General features: G+C 46.8%; 1 protein-coding gene across 1 annotated transcript; it reads left to right on the top strand.

Moving 5' to 3' along the window:
* The first annotated feature begins 3,101 nt into the window (after window positions 1-3,101).
* BATF3 (basic leucine zipper ATF-like transcription factor 3) lies at window positions 3,102-11,475 on the top strand. The gene is given in 4 exon segments (XM_054630357.2): window positions 3,102-3,174; window positions 3,177-3,214; window positions 4,583-4,687; window positions 7,103-11,475. Coding segments are annotated over 4 exon segments (402 nt in total). The 3' UTR covers window positions 7,289-11,475.
* Window positions 11,476-12,924: the final 1,449 nt, after the last annotated feature.

Here is a 12,924-nt window from a genome sequence, read left to right as displayed (position 1 = left end):
GTTAATAGGAAGGTTTTCTGCTCTTCTCTGCAAATGACAGGCAAGTACAGAAAATAGCTAGGAATAGGTATCTCTTTGAAGAAATTCCATCAGAAATAGCTGGGGTAGGACAAATGCCATAAGAAATTAAAAGGGAAAGCACTGTGGTTTAAGACTTAATAAATAAATTCACACAGTGCATGTTTCTGTTTAGAGACTAAGGGATAGTTGGCCTGCACAGGATTTCAGGTAAGTGGGAATGGATGCTCTGAGTTAGAGCACTTGGTCTTCTGTTCCATAGCCTGTGTTGCAACTGCAACCGGGTGGAAGAAGAAAAATGCATCTGGAAATGCTGGCCAAGTGGACTGTGTAAAGAAAAAGATAAATTATTCAAGATTCCAAGTGCAGTGTATAAACTAGGAATTTAAAAATCTGATGGCTACTTTTGGCCAAGCAGCACTGGAAAGAGAGTCTCCCTTTAAATGCAAGTTCTGTGATGAGCTAAACTCAACATGAATGTTCAGCAGTTTTTCCAATGGTTATTAAAAAATTCTACAGCCAGTGATACCTGCAACCAGCTGTTCTTCCCATTGGCAGAAACACATAAAACACTTCATTTTTCCCCACTCCAGTAGCCTTTTGTCCTTCAGTTAACTTTTCATAGGAATTGGCAGTGTTGTGCAAGACATGTCTAATCAGGCTTCTACTGAAATGTCACAACAGCCAAGCTTCTTATTTTTAACTTGGGGCGAATTGGTATTGCATCAAGAAATGTCTGGTAGTTTTTCTTTATATAGCCTTTGAATTTTGTAAGACAGCTCAACGGTGAGGGATGCTTGGGTTCATTTGCAAACTGAGTTTGAATTTCTTGGCCTTTGGGGGCGAGACAGAACATCTCACTGTTTGTTAGTGTGTCCTGTCTGCAGTGTGCTTTTTGCTCATAAGGCTAGGCTGTCCCTGGCCAAGAAAAACTTGCAAATTGGAGCAGCATCCACGCCTGCTTTTGCTGTGTGTACTTTCTGAACAAAGAGGATTATGAACTCTAAAGGGGAAGCTCCTCTTCCAGAAATCTTCACACGTTCCCTGACATCTGTTTGGAAGCCTGGGTGCTCTGAGACCCATTTCTGACATGTGCCATTCTCCAGGAGAGCCATGCTGTGCTAAGCTATGATCAGAAACTAGTCTGCATACGTGTAGGCTGCTTCAGTGCAGACAAAAATCACTGATAAACTGCCATTATAAAAGGCAAGCTCAGCTGACTAAGCTGCTTTCTGGGCTGGTTTTCTCTCCTGCACAGAAACACTCTGCCTTTACTGCTGCACTACCTGGAATTACTGTGTAGGCATTTCTACAGATGTACCAGAGATAGCTTTAATACTAAGTAGAAACTTGTTCCCACAAGCAAATTTTGACTTGTCATTTCCTTTGTCATTTGTTCTGAACAAGAACAGACTATTCAGGCTCAAGGGGACTGTCCCCTGGCTTGTCCTATGCTTGTGTTATCCTGGAAACCTTATTCTGCAGCTGTTGGGAATTACTCAGTGAGGTGGATATTTACTCAGGACTAATAAATTCTTGGTGAGCTGCTCATGATTTGATGCTGTCAGGTAGCTGGTGCAGGTGCCATTTGCAGCAGCATTGCTTCTGGAGCATGGAGTTCAAAGTCCCTCTGTGGAAGGGGACTTTCTTTCCCACAGATCACTCCAGAGGGCTGTTGAGGTGTTTTATCCACATGGTTCATAGCAAGACAAAATACCTGTTCCCTGAGCTTGTGAAAATACTGCCTTCTAGTCCTGTTTATTTCATCTGAGCTAAAGCTACAAAGGCAGCAAGATGCCAGTGCTCTCTTTTTCAGCAACTGTCCCAACTACATCTCTGTTGGTGCCCTCTTGCACTGCTTCCCTTTAACTGCATGAGGTGTAGTTAATGCAAGATTAGGCTGTTTCAAAGGAGCAGTTGAGAGCAATTCACCCCCTAAGAGCTCTCTGCCTGGTGGCCAGGGCTGCTTTCCTGGAGGTGCTGGTTTGGATGCCCTCAGCTGGAGAGTGGCACTGAACCCACACCTTACTGCTGCCTCCACAAGCAGCCCTTGGTGAACATCCTGCTCTTGGCACATTGGATGACAAAGGGAGAAAGAAGCAAGACTGCTTTTGAAGAAACCAGGGAATGCCCTGTGAGATGCTTGGGAGACCCAGCACAGTCTGGGGCTGCAAGTTAGGTCAGGGTATATTGGCAAGAGTGTGCTTCCCAGCTGTGGTCACCAGCCACCTTCCCAGGGCTGTTAGGGTGGCAAGACTCACAGGGACTCGGTCCTCCTGTGTTAGAGAAGCTCTTGGAAAAGTGCAAAATCAAATAAATTCATGGATAGCCTGGAGGGCTATCAAAATCGAATAAATTCATGGATAGCCTTGAGACACAAGCTGCTTTGAGGGGTAACAGCTGGGGAGAAGCACTTCAAACCAAGGAAGTCATGCTCAAGTCCTTTAGTCACAGTCCCAGAGCCTACCAGGAAACATGTGGCAGAGCACAGGCGTCACTTTGACTCTTGGACTCCAGGGAGCATGGTTCCCTCACCTTTAGCATGAACTGTTAGCCACATCTTCCTGGAAGGAGAGTCTATATTTACTCAGTTTGCCAACTCTCTAACTTCATCTAAGCCGGATGACTCAAGCTGCTGAGGAAACCAGAAAAATAGGGATGTATCTGATTTATGGAGATACCCGGGGCTTTGTGACCGACTGCCCTGCAGTTTGGGGGCACATACCCTCCTCTCATGGTCATGTGTTCACCTCTGTGAGCTGAGCATAGCCAGGAGGGTACAAATCCTTTTGCAGAAGAGCAAGGATGTTGAAGTAGCTGTCAGTGCAAACACCCCCTTTCAAAGCATAAGGCCAAGGTAACTGCAATTAAAATGCAGGAAGGCGTTCCGAGAGGTAAAAGAAACAGTGTTCTGTTAAAATACACTCGACAGAATAATGGAAGAGAAAGATTTTTGTCTGCAGCAACTGTATTTCCAGCATTTTTTGTCTGGCTTTGCCTTTACAAGAAGTCTGTCGCATTTCCTTATTATTTAAAGGAACAGGGTGAGTAGCGAAAGTGAAAATCGCTGTATCCCAGCACGGATGCCGTGTCCTCACACCCACGATCCCGGGCTGAGCTGGCTGTTCCCCATGTGGAGCTGCCGCCGCTCCAGAGAGCGATGTCGCAGGAGCGCGGCGTGCAGGAGCGGCCGGAGGTGAGCGCCGGGGGACACACGGGGCGAGGCGGGCTCCGGGGCCGCCTGGAGAGGGGAGAAACTGCGGGGACTTCATTTCTGCAGGCGAAAGAGCGAGTCGGGCTGCCCGGGGGGGCGTCGAACCCAGCTGGCCCGCGGGGCTGGGGCTCTCCGGGGGGATTTTCAGGCAGCTCCTGCCCGGCAGCGCCGTGACCCGGACTTTCCGCGGCTCCCGGCGGCTGACGAGCGCCGGCGGTCCCGGGGGGCGGTCCCCGCGGGGGAGCAGTGCGGGAAGGGGCGGCGGGTGGTCCCGGGTTCGCGGTGCAGGCGGCCGCCATGTGAGGGCCATGTGGGCGGCGGCTCCGCCCCGGGCCGCCCCGGCACCTGGCGGCGGCACCCCCGGCCCGGGGCGGCGCGTCCCCTGCCCCGGCCCGCCCCTCCTGCCCTTGTGCTCCCTTCCCTCCGCTCCCGGCAGTCGCACCCCCCGCGGGCCGGGGGAGCCCTGCGGGCGGCTCGGCGGCGCCGGGATGTCCTGCGCCCTCCCGCCGGCGGCGGCCAGCGCGCTGTCCCGGGGCGCGGCGGCCGAGGGCGGCCAGCAGGTAGGCACCGGGCGGCCGTGGGCGCTACGGGCGGGCACATGGGGCTGAGTCACGCCGGGCAGCGCCGCGGCGGGGGTACCCCCTGCCCCTGAGCATCGGCCCTTCTTTTCCCGGGAGGCGGCCGCCTCTTCCCGGTGGGAGCGCGGGCGGTGCGCGGAAAGCGCCGGGGCACGGCCGGGCAGCGGCTTTTGCCCAGCCGCGGGCAACCGGGAAGGGAGCAGCGCTTTCCTCCCCGCTGCTCGCACCTCCGCCCGTCGGCCGCGCTGGAGCGAGGCAGGTGTAAAGTGCTGCCCGCCGGCAGAGCGGGAGCGCCGGTCCCCGCTCGGGTACACAGCTCCCCCCAGCAGTAGCAATGCCCCTGCCCGCGGGGCGCTGCGGCATCCCCCGGCAGCCTGCCGTGCCCCAGCTCCCCCCAGCAGTAGCAATGCCCCTGCCCGCGGGGCTCTGCGGCATCCCCCGGCAGCCTGCCGTGCCCCAGCTCCCCCAGCAGTAGCAATGCCCCTGCCCGCGGGGCTCTGCGGCATCCCCCGGCAGCCTGTCGTGCCCCAGCTCCCCCCAGCAGTAGCAATGCCCCTGCGGTATCCCCCGGGCAGCCTGCCGGCTTCCACCCCTCCGCTTCGGCGCCGAGGGATGCGCTGCTGTTTGCATGGACCATGCGGTCTCTGGGAGACCGAGGATCAGCACTGTAAAGTTGGAAGTGTTCGTTCTCAGAAAGTTACACACCCGACTTCAAGCATCTTCTGTGTGCACCTTGCAAACTAGCAAAGTGTTTCTGGCTGATGTCTTCCAGAGTCGTGAAGAAGATGACAGAAAAGTAAGGAGACGAGAAAAGAATCGAGTTGCTGCGCAGAGGAGCCGGAAGAAGCAAACGCAGAAAGCAGATAAACTTCACGAGGTGAATGGGTACTTAGTGCTTTGCAGGCATGGCTTGGGTACCAAGCACGGGACTTTACAATAAACTGGAATTCTTAAGCAGGCATGGGCCTGTTTTCACATAATCCTGCTCAGAGAGCTGTGGGTGTGAGGCACAGAAGGCGTGCTGTGGGATGCCTGGTTGGGAATTCCAGACACTGATGCTGCTCTTGGACAGTGCAGCTCTGCCTTGAGTGACACTGCTAGGAAGAGAGAGACATGGTCCAGGCCCTTGCCTCATCCTCCCTCTTTTGCTCTTCCTGTTACCCCCAAAGAATGGGATCACAGGGCTCCTTTGGGCTAAACCAGAACCATTTTCTTCTGTAATAGTGTTAAGCTTGTCATGTTTGCTGCGACGGTGGATGAATTCTTGCTGTCTTACAAGGTAGAAGGTGATGGAAGAGGAGAGGACCATGCAGTGGCAATGCTGGCTTAAATCAGTTCTAGAACTGTGGTGTCATCAACAGGGTTCCTAGACATGCCCAGTTGAAAAGGCTTCTAAGGAGCTTGGCAACCTGCAAGTGTGAGAGCTCGGCTTAGCTGGCTGTTACACTTGTATGCTTTGAAAAGTAACAGTGGGTGCTCAAACAGATGAAATAAAAGTAATTGATTCTTCCAGAATCTCTTAATATCATCACAATCTGCTGTGCTTTTCTTGTGTCCCAGTGCAAATACTGGAGGACAGGGATCCCTTTTCTCTCACATCACAGTGCTCTTGTAGCCAGGAGTCAACTTTTGGGGCAAGTGTCAGTTTTGCAGCATGCTGCCACTGTGGCTGAGTCAGTTGCTCAGCTCTGAAGGTTCATCACGGGCTTTTTTCTTTCTCACTGTGGAAGGATTTGCCAGCAGTTAGCAGAGACTAAGAGGGACAGTGTGGGGAGTTTTGGGCTTGGTTTTTCCCAGATCTCCTCTGAGTCAGCGCCTGAGAAAGCCAGGTGCAGGGTAGTTCTGAAAAGGGGTAAGCCCTGGCTTTTGTGGAATCATTTTTGGGCCCTGTGCCATCCTGCAGACTCTCTGATGTTCCTCCTGAACTTGAGGATCTTCCTCGTTCTGGGAATCTTCATTTTGAGGCACACAGGTTTTGCCAGCTGTAGGAAGATCTGGTTGAATAGACATTCATTCTTAGCAAGAACAACGTGACAGTTTCACCCCTGAAAATGAGACTGAGAAATGGGACAGAAACATTTATTCCAAAACCCAGGACCATGGGGTTTGGGGCAACAAGAGATGAGCAGAATGACAGTGGGGGTCAGACAACTTGGCTGGAGTTTGGCTCCAGTGCTGTGTTAGGAGGACTGTGCCTGTTTCACTCTGTGAGAGGTGGCTCAGGGGTGTGAGGGAGGGCCAGGAGCCCAAAGTTCTGCAGCAAAGGGGAGCAGAGGCAGTGCCAGGCTGCCCAGAACAACATTGCACGAGAGCCTCTCCCTGCTGCCTTTTCAGGCACGTGTAGGCTTTGAAGTTTGCTCTGAAGCTTTCCCAGGGAGGTGAGATTGAGTGGGTGGATGTTGAGCCTTGGGCTAGCAGCAAGACATCCATCTGCAGGTTTTCAGTGGGCTGCCTCTGAACCTCCAGCTCTCTGCTCTTTGGGATGGGAAGGCTTAGAAGCAGGGACGCTTGAGACACACAGTTATCAAAAACTGTGACACAGGAGTCTTGCATCCATCACATGGATGCTGCAGAGCAACTCAAAATTCCTCTGCAGTTAACAGCAGCTTATTTATTGCCAGAGAAGCCTTAGCTCAAAAGCAGCCAGGTCAGGGATAACCAAAGGCAGTGGTCTGGCCTTCTGGTGACAGAATAAGTCTGGCCTCAAGCTGGCATGATGTTTCCCTCCTCCTGAGTTCTTGGGCTTCTCAGAAGGTGGCTACAAGCTCTGGCAGGCCTGGAGGAGAGCACTGGACATGCTGTGCTAGCCTGGATAAATGGCTTTTCCCTGCACTGCCCTGGGGCAGGGGCTGCCCTTCTCTCACCAGCAGTGCCAGGCACCGGGTTTTCCCAGCACCTCTTGGCAGTCAGTGCTTTCATTTTCTCTGATCTCACCGTGCAGAGTCCATTTTGGCCCTTCCCATCAGAGGCAGCCCGGGGTGGAAGAGGCCTCCAGGGAACACAGCCATCCATGCCTGCAGCCCTGGGCTCCTGGGGGACTCTGAGGGCAAGTGGCACCTCCTGGTCTCTGAGGGCAGGTGAAAGGAATCCCAGTGTGGTCAGGGCACAGGTTGTAAAGCACTTGCCCTGTTCCAGCACCCAGGCTGGGTCTGTCTTTCCTCTTAGCACTTTGTAAGTTGTAGTAAGAAACCGCACTGTTTTTCTACTGTTATGTGAATGTACTCAAGGTGGAAGCACTGAAAGGAATGTTTTGACTGTAAGTTGTTGGTTTTTTTCTTTCCCCTCCTTCCAGGAATATGAGTCTCTTGAGCAAGAAAATACCTCCCTGAAAAGAGAAATCGGAAAGCTAACAGATGAAATGAAACACTTGAGTGAAGTGTTGAAGGATCATGAAAAGATCTGTCCACTATTGCACTGCACCATGAACTTTGTGACCATACCAAGGCCTGATGCACTTGCCAGCTGCCTACCAAGATGAGTGCTCTCCTCAATCACCTCTCAATGTGATTTGTGAAAGTGCCATTAACAAGAGGTTTCAAGAACTGCCTAGTGTGCAGTTCTCCCATTGAAGAGGGCTGGACTCGACCACACAGCTCTACTCCACAATGAAATGTTACAGTCTTCTGAATCTCAGCAAAACACCAGTATGGAAAAAAAGACAATTTGAACAGCAGCTTCTAACTTGGTAGACTCTTCAAGCCATGGTTTTGCCTTTGGAAATATCAAAGTGCTGTGCAGCTCACTATGGAGCGATGGAGTGTAGACAGGGAAAGGTACCAACCTCAGCCTGGGATGCCTTCCTCCCACACATCCACTGCCAGTAACCCCTTGTCACTTGTCACCCATGCCTGTCATGATCTGGCTGCTGGGTTTTATCTCTCTAAACAGGTTTGGTTAATAAAAGTGATGTCTCATCTCTATAATGTTCTCCACTTTCTTCAATAATCGATGTCTTTATAGCATCTCTGCTTTTCATTTGCTGGTCAATGCCAAAGTCTAATGCTAATCTTCCTGTTAGTTGTTCTGTTATTTACTTATTGCCTCTTCATTGGTTCCTCTTTTGAAGTGTGTGTAACAAAAGAGTTTTCTTAGTCTTTAATATTCCAAATCATCAGCCCTGCTGGCATTAGTCCTTGGAGTGTTTTATATCCTAAAATATGGCTTGGTCAGTTTCTGATTGTCTGCTCTGTATGGAAGGAAAGCAAACAGAGTTTGATGGTTTTAAACATTGTTTTAAAAAGCAAATTTTAAAATTTACTCTTTTAATGCACCCATTGGAAATGAACAAGTATCTTCTTCCTTTCTTCATCTTGCTTATTGCCTCTGGAAGATTTTGTCTGTGGATTGAGTTTTGCTAAGCATTTTGTTCTATGTCCACACTGAAGGTGTTTGATAATTGCTTGAAAGAAAAACATTGTTTTCTTTTTAGTTACAAAAAGGAAGTACGATTGCAATGTTATTGAGAAATGCACAGAAAAATGTGTTTACTTTCTCTGAAGATTCCTAATAGTATCAGCCTCTTGAAATGTGGATGCTGTAGCTTGGGAACCAGAAAAGGGTCTTTTTCTCACAGTATTTCGCAGTCAAAGAGCACCTTTGGATAATAAAAATCTCCTCCCTATTGCCAACTCTCTCACTTCAGCATTTTGAATTTTTTTCAGTTAAACTCATGGGATTAATTTCTCCCCTCACCAGGATCACAGTATTTATCAGCAGAATATTACGTGAAATGTCTGGATTTTAATTTTTTTTAAACTTTTTTTTTTTTTAAGTTTCTTTAGTAGAATGGTGCATTGCTGATCACTGCCAAGACAGAATTTGGGAAACCATGTAGTCAACTCTGCCTTCTAAAGGGCCCTCTTTTACCATTGTCTTAGGCTAGAAACTCCAGATGAGCTGTTGGCTTCTTTAAATTATGGGTTAGGTTGTTCCCAAGACAATTTCCAGAATTTGCATCTGCAGCCTAAATGCTCTCTTCAGAGTTCCTTATGGTCCCATAAGAACTGAGTCATGCCACAGAGAGAATTTGCTGCAGTCCCTCCATAGGAAAACAAAAGTCTCAGTAGAGTTCAAGATTCACATTTTGGGAAATGTCCTTGAAACTGTTCTGTGTGTCACCCTTAAGAATGGAAGCTATCCTATGAATATTCATCCACACACCCACATTCCCTCAGGCACTGGATGCCACTGTGTAATTTGGGCAGAGTAGAGGTGTAATGGAGAAGGAGCAGCATGATGGAAATGAACAACATTCACTCTGGCAAAATGTGTCACAATTTAGGATGAAGGGAGAGAGGGAGTGTTTCATATCTCTTAACTAGGTGTGTGCAGCTGACTGGAAAGTATCTATTTGAGGTCAGGACTCTATAAACCTGGTCTCGCATATGGAGCCCTGTGGCTCTCAGAAATGGGAGGAAAGATCAACTAGTCCAAGACAGTCCATCCCAGCAGAATCCTTCTGAAGACTTTTGTTCCACAGATGCTCTCTTCTAGAAGTAGAAATCTAGTTCCCTGTGTGAAATCCTCCTCCTTACACGTCTTCTTCTAAACATCTGCCTAGAAACTGATTCCAGCTTATCACTTGGTGTCATATCCAAGTTTTGTGGTAGACTCCCCATCAGTAAGCACTGTTCTTGTTCTGCAGTTAAAGTTTTAATCCATGGTGTCTGCACTGGAGTTCATTGCTTTATTAATTGTATCATCTCTATGCAGAGTGTACAGGGGAAGACAGCAGAATTCCCAGCAATGTTGTGTGATGAAGACAACAGTCTAAGTCCAAGAATATATTGCTGTTCCTTGGAAGGGCTGGGAGCCCTGTGGGAGCCCTCACTGTCCCCACTTCTTTCCCACAAGCTCAGGGTACAGCTCCAGCTCTTCCTGTGCATCATGTTCATTAGTAACAGTAGGGCATGGGTTGCTTCTTCCTCCATCTCTTGCATCACTTTTTCTCCAAGGAATATTTCCAAAGGGCCTTTTGCATCACTCTTCTATTTGATAGAGGCACTAAGGCACTTCACCAATCAGTATGTTGTGTGACTTATGTTCAAAGGCAGCTGGGAGCCTCAAGTAAAAGAAGTGAGCAAAATTAGTATCCCAAGCCACTTAAGTCCAACATTCTGATATATTAATAGAATTAATGTGATAGCTGAATCATGAGATGACAAAGACCATGAGCTGGTAAAGCACAGGCTTCTGTGTCCCTACACATACAGATTATACTTTTTGCACAAGCTGTTCATAAAGATATTGATTTACAGGAACCTTCAAAACAGAAAGCGTGTTCTGGAGCCTGGGATAATTTTTACATGAATAGGGAACCAGAAAGGAGAACAGAAAGGAAAAAGCCCATTTGTTAAGGAAGCAACAGAAAAATTCTTTTTCGGATCCAAACCTCTCCTTTTGCAGCAGTGTTACCCCATGAAAAAAAAAGGTTTCACATCTATATATGGCTAAAGTCCCACTTGATGTACTGTAGCTTCAAAAAGCTTCCAGTTGGTTTGACTTGTTCCCCACAAAAATGTGGTCTGTATCACATCCACATGATTTTCAGATGCAGGTGAATAGGGAAGATCTTTTCTATATTCAGATCATGGTTCATGTGAGGTGCACTGTGAGCTGCAGTCTTATTTGTGGATGTGTCATGTATATGAGGATTGTTAACAAAGCTGGATTTTGCCTCTTAGGTTCACAGTGAAGGTTACAGTTTGTCTAGATTCAGTGTGGATTTCTTTTTTTTTTGCATTTTCTATGAGTCTAATGAAGGAGCAAAGTGCTTACTGCAAACTTACAGACAAAAGTATTTCTTTTAGGAACAGACTGGATCCAATTCAGCTATTTATCTATTATTTTCTTTTGGGTTTAGTTGGGTCAGATTGAAAATGATTATGTTTTAAAAAGTGAATTTTAGCCTCCAAAGCTAAAAAAAATCAACAGAAAGGCTAAGTCAAGCTTCCCATTACTGTTCATGTAACAGAGATCAATTGTTATACCTCAAGAGAGCTTATTAGAAAGTCTTGCTCCTTCCCACTGGTATTTTACATTCATGCCTGTGAACATTTATAAGTGCCTTCATGTACTTATCCAGTCTCACTGAAAGTACATCTTAAAAAAAAATAAAAATTAAACCAGCCAGTTCTACAGACTTTGTGTTCTTTGCCCTGGTAGCAGTTACTGTAATTTAGTGCTCCTTCTGCAATGCCTCCTGATCTCATCTGCATTTGGTACTTTCACTAGCCTTTGTAGTCTCATTATTTCAAATGCCACTTTTTTTTTTCTTCTTCTTCCTGTATCCTTCTGTTTCTACATAGCTTGGTGAAACATGCCTTAATGGAATCAGTTTTAGAGGATCGAGGCTAATCTTAGGGCCATATAGAAATTGCACTTCACTTATGTACCCTGTATGTGGTTAAAGGCTCTGATGTGTGCCTTGTTTTGTCACTCAAGTATTAAGGAAGGTGTCAGTGCAGTCTTTTAAAAAGTACTTGAAGGTGGCATAACCTTTACTGTAGCCTATCAAACCCATGCTGTTTCCTGTCCATAGATGAATGCTTTGCTGCATGGCATTTGGGGTTTCCATCTGTGAATCAGTCTTGAATTTCTGTCTCAGTGAAAGTGATAGATAAAACAACCATTAAAAAAAAAATCCCTTTTCTCTTCTTCCCATCAGTGCAGTGTTATAATTCCTGTTACAGGAAGGAAGCATGTCTGATTAGCAGGAGAAGTGGGGGGTTTATCTTCTGTCACAAAGACTAAATGTTATTCTCTTTATAGGAGGGGAGGAATTTTCTGTTTGTAAACCCTGGGTTACTGTCAAGTGGTCATTGGAGAAACATCTTACATGTACATAGAGCATGTGGTATGGGCACACATCCAAAAGGGAGTGAAAGAATTTGGATTCATTCTTTGCAGAAATGTGGGATTTACCTCAATTTCATTGGAAGTAGAAATGGTCCTACAGCTATCTCAGAGGACATGCAGTCCTTTGCTTACTCACTTGGGTAATATTTAACTCAAGAATAGCTACAGGCTCACTGGAAGTGGGTACTTCTTAATAAAGAAACTGTAGTAACAATCATCCCTGGGATTACATGCTCCATTTCTGGCATTCTTTCAGGTATTTTTTTCCTACATAGCTCCTATGGAAAAAAACTGTAATGGTAGAGTAGGAATCTTTTCTCACTGCAGAATTTTGAAATCATGACATCAAATGTATTGTGAAAATAGCTGGCATAGCTTTTGCAAATAACTTGTTTCCTGCTAATTATGAGTTTGGTCTGCTGTAAAGGAATCATTACTATTCTCTTTACAAGTGGAAAAACTTAACCACAAAGGTCTTGGTGTAGAATAAAACCATTGATTCGTGGAGTCAGTGCTGAGTGGCTACCATGCTCCAGTGTCTCAGCTTATCTCATGCTGAAGCAGCTCCTTCATGGAGCCACAGAGAAAATGACATCTGTAAAACGTGTGTTTGCTTTAAATTTGCAGTAGGAGAGCTTTTATTGTATGTCTTTATAAAGTTCTACAGGCAGCTTGCTACACCCATCTGGCTGCAGTCCAATGGAGCCTGCCCAGACCATTCCCCTGGAACACAGGGTGGGTCCATCTCCAGTCAGGTGACTTTAACTGTCTCATAATGAGCTTATTGTCATGTTTTCATTATTCTAAATTATTCAAATATCAGAGCTCTTGACATTCTAAGCAAGGGTTGTAAGTAGTCTCTCTTGGGATAAGCAGATTATTAAAATTTGTCTTCCCATTATAAACTGAATCTTGAGAGTACTAATTTATTATCTGTCTCAGGTAAATAATTGACAATAAGGAATAAGCAACAAGACACTGCTTCAATATTTGATGCAATGCCATATAAGATGCAATTGCTTCAGCTGGAGGAGTTGTGCAAGAATTGAAAAATAGGACTAGCTATTGAAAAAGTAGAATTAGCTGAAGGAAAATGGCAAAAGTTATTTTTGAAATGCGAGCTATTAGGCTAAGAAATTGTTTATAAGTGGAGGTTCTCAAGGACTGATCACAGACCTCTCTTGTTTAGTATCTTTGGTAAAGACTCTGGGTACAAAGGGACCATTACTACAGAAGAAAACTGAAATATCCTGCTTA

Source organism: Agelaius phoeniceus, chromosome 3, assembly GCF_051311805.1.
Source record: "Agelaius phoeniceus isolate bAgePho1 chromosome 3, bAgePho1.hap1, whole genome shotgun sequence".
NCBI classification, from domain to species: domain Eukaryota; kingdom Metazoa; phylum Chordata; class Aves; order Passeriformes; family Icteridae; genus Agelaius; species Agelaius phoeniceus.
This window is presented reverse-complemented; position numbering and strand designations above follow the sequence as displayed.